General features: G+C 49.0%; 1 protein-coding gene across 1 annotated transcript; it reads left to right on the top strand.

The window, feature by feature from the left end:
* The first annotated feature begins 785 nt into the window (after positions 1 to 785).
* LOC123142286 (alpha-1,3-arabinosyltransferase XAT3) lies at positions 786 to 4,700 on the top strand. Its single transcript, XM_044561268.1, has 5 exons — positions 786 to 1,015; positions 1,984 to 2,073; positions 2,176 to 2,250; positions 3,131 to 3,196; positions 3,468 to 4,700. The coding sequence occupies exons 1-5, from the start codon at positions 877 to 879 to the stop codon at positions 4,643 to 4,645; spliced, it is 1,548 nt and encodes a 515-aa protein (XP_044417203.1). The 5' UTR covers positions 786 to 876; the 3' UTR covers positions 4,646 to 4,700.
* The last annotated feature ends 371 nt before the right edge of the window (positions 4,701 to 5,071 follow it).

Here is a 5,071-nt window from a genome sequence, read left to right as displayed (position 1 = left end):
GCCACGCAGCAGTACAGGAGCACGGCGAGCTGCACACGCACGCACCGGCAGCCCGGCAAACTCCAATGGCGGCACTAGGGCATGCAGGGCGGCAAAATCTAGCGACTCACTCAGTCTAGCCCGGTCTGAACCGCCGCGGATCCGGTCCCTAAAATCCAGACCGTTCGGCTGGCCGGTCTGGTCCGGTTCGTTCGCCATAGGCTTGGTCGGGGACTGGACGTCCACCCTTGGATCAGACTCCAAAACTTGAATGACAAAATGCCCAATAGAGTTGAAATCATGAGCCAACCAACCATTCGTCTATGTTATTCGAATGATATCACATTGGAACCGAAAAAAAATAAAAAAATTTACTCGAATTTCGTACGGGGATCTTCCATTGTGGATCACTATACTGTTTAAAAGATATTACGGTATTTATAACAAGTGCCAGCCCGATCCGGATCCGGAGATGGTGCTGCCACGCTGAGAAGGTGTGTGAGGAGCCGATGCACGCGCCGGTAGTCCATGGCGCTCTACAATGAAGATACAACAGAATAGAATACACTGGACGTATGCTTAATTAGTTTAGCCAAGGGCTCTCTGTTCGATGTTCACCATTAGAGCGCATCGGATGCACATGCTGTGTGCATGGGAGTTAGTGACTGACAGTACTGGAGGTCAACCTCAAGACTTTTGATTAAACTAAGCTCATGCATTAATGCGCATTTGACAGTACTGGAGACCTCAGTATGTATGCTTCACTTGCAAGAGATGAGACAGCACCCATAAGTAGGAGGAGTATACTAGCCGCGAAGATCAGTGTCCACCATTGTTCACTGGAGCTAGCTAGCTACTAAGTGATCAAGCCAGTACGTACGTACGCACGTACAAGAGATGAAAAGGGGCGGGAGGAACGAGAGCGGTAAGCAGCTTGTGAGCGGAGGAGGAGCGGCCGCCGTGTGTCTTCTGCTGCTTCCTCTCGTCGTCCTCGCCGTGCTCAAGTCCGACTTCATGCCGCAGCAGGTTATTCACAGTAAGTGCTCTCTCTAAATTACGGCCAACAACTCGATCGCCAACAAGAAAAATGCTCGAGCTTTTGTCGCATCACCATATTTTTACGCGTTTATGTTCCGTTATCTCTTGATACATAGTACAACCCGGTCCATGAATCGTTTTTATGGAGAAGATAACGATTGAGCTTTTGGGTTGGGTTCACCAAGAATTAAACTTCCCTGTGTACCGATGAGTAGTAGTTATGAGATCGATCCCTCACCTTCAGATTGACAAGATCGACCCGCCCGGATCAACATTTAGTGTTACCTTGAGCGTACCTTTTAGAGAAATCAATTGGTTTTGATGTAGTAGTATTCTTGAGCGCATATTGCTAGTTCATCTGTTGCGACCCCGACTTTGTATATATTTGCGGTTTTGCTATATGTCATGTGCCTGAATTTTTTGCTGGCGTCAGTCAATCGAATTCAAACGAGACCGAAGGTGTGTGAAACGTGAGAAGCGCAGTGACAAGCATCGTCCCCGGCGAGGCCGAGTTAGGACCCCGCTAGAGACGGGGACGACGGTGCAAGCTACGACTTTCTAGGCTAAGCTAAGGAACCATGTTGACGGGTGCTAGTCCGGGGGGTGCAGGGGTCGTCGGTGTTGCTGCATATTGGCAGGGCTTAGAGGGATGGTCGTGGCGACAACATGTACTACGTCGATGCATGGAGGGGGCGGTGGAGGGGAGGATGGGGCTCCGGGGGGTGGAGGCAGACGGATGGGACGGAGCAGGCAGGCAGTTGCTCGGGAGGGAGAAGAAACAGAGGTTCAAGATGAAAAGTATGCCGCGGTACTGGCCGTTGGATGGTGATCCAACCACCTAACAAATCGACTGACGCAATTGTTTTTTCAATTAACTGATAAATCGGCACTCCCATACCATATATTTGCGATCACAATGCGTGTAAAACTAGAGGTGGACATGACTTGCGTTCCATTGTTTTGCAGTTGCAGAGACCAGCATTGGCGAAGCTGGTGTAGAGGGTGCAATATGGCAGCCGCGGCAACAACTAGTAGCCAAGTCAAAAGCTGCACATGGTATGCCACAAAACTTACTTGTTTAACCTCAGCCATGTCTCTAATTAAATCGTCGTTTGGCACTAACAACAATAGCATTTGCCCTGTGGTCGATGAATTCAGATCCGGTCGTCGAAGCACCCCCTTCTCCGGCGTCGGGCGACGAGACGTCCGACAAGGTCGTCGATGCAAACAGAGGTAACTAATTAATTACCTTTCTCTTCTCCGCACAACAGATCTGACTAATGTGCAGTGCACGCATGTGTTTCTGTCCAAATGATTCCAACTTCTGGATTTACTATGTGCTACTCCCTCTAATCCATAGTAATCGTCGCTGATTTAGTACAACCTTAATATATATAGTCAGCTGCGGAGCTTCCCTAGTAAGACTAGGCATAGCGCGAGTAACTTGGACTAATAACATAAATATGTTACTACCTCTATAGTGGGGAGTAACATATGTGTAGTACACTTCATTTAATAGGTTGTAAACTTATCTTGTGTTTGTTACATATAGCATCTCTCTTCTCATTAAATTATTGTCACATAAGTAAATTTACTGGGTTGGACCCTACGTTACTACTGAAATTACTCCGACTATGGGCAGTCTAACAAACTGAGTCATGCCCCAATACCCTAGAAAATTCCTCTAGAATAGGTTAAATTGTTACTTAGGCTTAAATTTTAAAGATTACTCAAGTTTAAGCACAATTAAGTGGTCTTTTTGGCCCCCTCAATACTGCTTTGCTCCTCAACAATCTCGGTCAAGCTCCACCACCGTGTATAGCATATGAAAATGTATACTACTAGTATACAACATTTACAATGCCAAAATTAATTTTCATCATAAAATATGTTTGTGTACTATATTTATTTGATGGTGTAGATATTAGCACATTTATCTGCAGACTTGGCCAAACAATAGGGAATTTTAGTTAGCACAAAGCTTGAACTTCAATTAATTTGGAGTTGAGGGAGTGCTACCATTCAGTGGTAAACCCTTACAGTATGATTTATGAAATAGATCCAGGCTTTGGGAAAGCTGGTATTGATGATCATTAATTGTTATCTATTGCAGCTCTCAAAAATGGGAAGGGGTTCCTGGCCACGAACGTGGGAATGGATGGCTCTTTGGTAAAATCAGGTAGATACAAAAGTAGTATACTGAATATATATTGAACCATTATTTGAATTCATAATTTGTTTAGGCCACTCAGCTAACTGGCAAAGGGTACATTTAAATTGCTGGCGATACTAGAATTTTGTAGCAAACCAACATGGTTTTTTCATCCAAAAGGAGGATATCCCGTAATGGTAGAATTCAGTGGCAAATTTAATTTCCTCCAAGAGTTACAGAAAAATGTAAAGAGAAGTTTTTAACCAATTAGTAGGTTATAACTATTGTGTGCATGCAGATGCTGATGTAGCCGCAGCAAGGAGCAAGTTAAGTTGCAACTTCAGCAGTTATCGCACGAACATGTGTGCCATGCAAGGTGACGTCCGTCTGCACGGCAAAGCCGCCACCGTCTACGTGGTCTCAGCCTCCGACGACAACCGGCCAGACAATGGGACGATCACGATCCGGCCGTACCCGCGCAAATGGGAGACACCGACGATGCAGCTGGTCCGTGAGGTGACCATCCGTTGGAGAGCCCCACCGGGACCGGGTGCGCCACGGTGCACGGTGACCTACGACGTCCCAGCGGTGGTCTTCTCCACCGGTGGCTACGGCGTCAACATCTTCCACGCCATTACCGACATCATCATGCCTCTCTACAACACGGCGCGGGAGTACGATGGCCGCGTCCGGCTCGTGGCCACTAACTACGACCGCAAATGGATCGCCAAGTACCGCCACGCCCTCTCCATGCTCTCCATCTACCCCATCATCGACTTCGACGCCGACAACGAGGTGCGCTGCTTCCCGTCGGTGCATGTCGGGACGGAGAGCCATAAGGAGCTAGGGATTGACTCGGCTCTCTCCGGCAAGGGCTACACGATGCTGGGCTTCCGGGGCCTGCTCCGGTCGGCTTACTCTCTGAAGCGTGAGTGGGTGACCCCCAAGAACCGTGTCAGACCTCGTCTCGTCATGGTGCTGCGAAGGAACTCGAGGGCGCTGACGAACGAGGCGCAAGTTCTGGCAGCTGCCACCGAGGTTGGCTTTGAGGTGGTGGCTGCGGGGCCGGAGGTGGTGCGCGACCTGGCCAAGTTCGCGCAGACGGTGAACTCGTGCGACGTGTTGGTGGGCGTGCACGGTGCGGGGCTCAGCAACATGGTGTTCCTCCCGCGCAACGGCACGGTGGTGCAGATCGTCCCTTGGGGCGAGATGAAGTGGCCGGCCTGGACCTCCTACGGCGAGCCGGTGGCTCCCATGGGGCTTCGCTACGTCGAGTACGAGACCACCGCCGAGGAGACCACGCTCAAGTACGTGTACCAGAGGAACCACACCGTCTTCACCGATCCGGTCTCCCTACACAAACAGGGATTCAACATGTTGTGGGAGACCTTCCTCAACGGGCAGAACGTCACCCTCGACGTCGACCGCTTCAGAGGGGTCCTGCAACACATCTACCGCTCCGTTACCATCACATGAGTAGATTATTACGTCCCAGGTTTTTTTTAAAATGTAATAACACGTCGATTCCATACCTCACACTGGCTCAGCAATGGCTCTGGCCCCCTCAGAAAGCTTCAATCGTCAGGTAAGGCTATGGTACATAGCTGTCTAACAGATGGCCTCTTAGATGATTAGATCCCATCGCAGCCAATGAATGACCATGCCACCGAGGAGACGACGCGGGGGTTCAACATGCCGTGGGCGACCTTCCTCAACGGAAAATTTACCAGTCCGTTACGTCCGAGATTAAGCGCATGTGATTTTTGTCTTGGCTGCTTCGTTTCTACTTCCTCCGTCTTGAATTACTTATCGTAGAAATAAAAACAAATGAATGTATCTAGAAATAAAAATAGGTTTAGATACATCATTTCCCCGACGAGTAAATCTGGACGGAGGGGGTAC

The sequence above is a fragment of the Triticum aestivum genome, chromosome 6D (genome assembly GCF_018294505.1).
Source record: "Triticum aestivum cultivar Chinese Spring chromosome 6D, IWGSC CS RefSeq v2.1, whole genome shotgun sequence".
NCBI classification, from domain to species: domain Eukaryota; kingdom Viridiplantae; phylum Streptophyta; class Magnoliopsida; order Poales; family Poaceae; genus Triticum; species Triticum aestivum.
This window is presented reverse-complemented; position numbering and strand designations above follow the sequence as displayed.

Coding starts and splice junctions, on each gene's coding strand:
- LOC123142286 (XM_044561268.1), top strand. CDS start 877: ATGAAAAGGGGCGGGAGGAACGAGAGCGGTAAGCAGCTTGTGAGCGGA. Junction 2,251..3,130: donor GGTCGTCGATGCAAACAGAG/GTAACTAATTAA, acceptor TATCTATTGCAG/CTCTCAAAAATGGGAAGGGG. Junction 3,197..3,467: donor TGGCTCTTTGGTAAAATCAG/GTAGATACAAAA, acceptor GTGTGCATGCAG/ATGCTGATGTAGCCGCAGCA.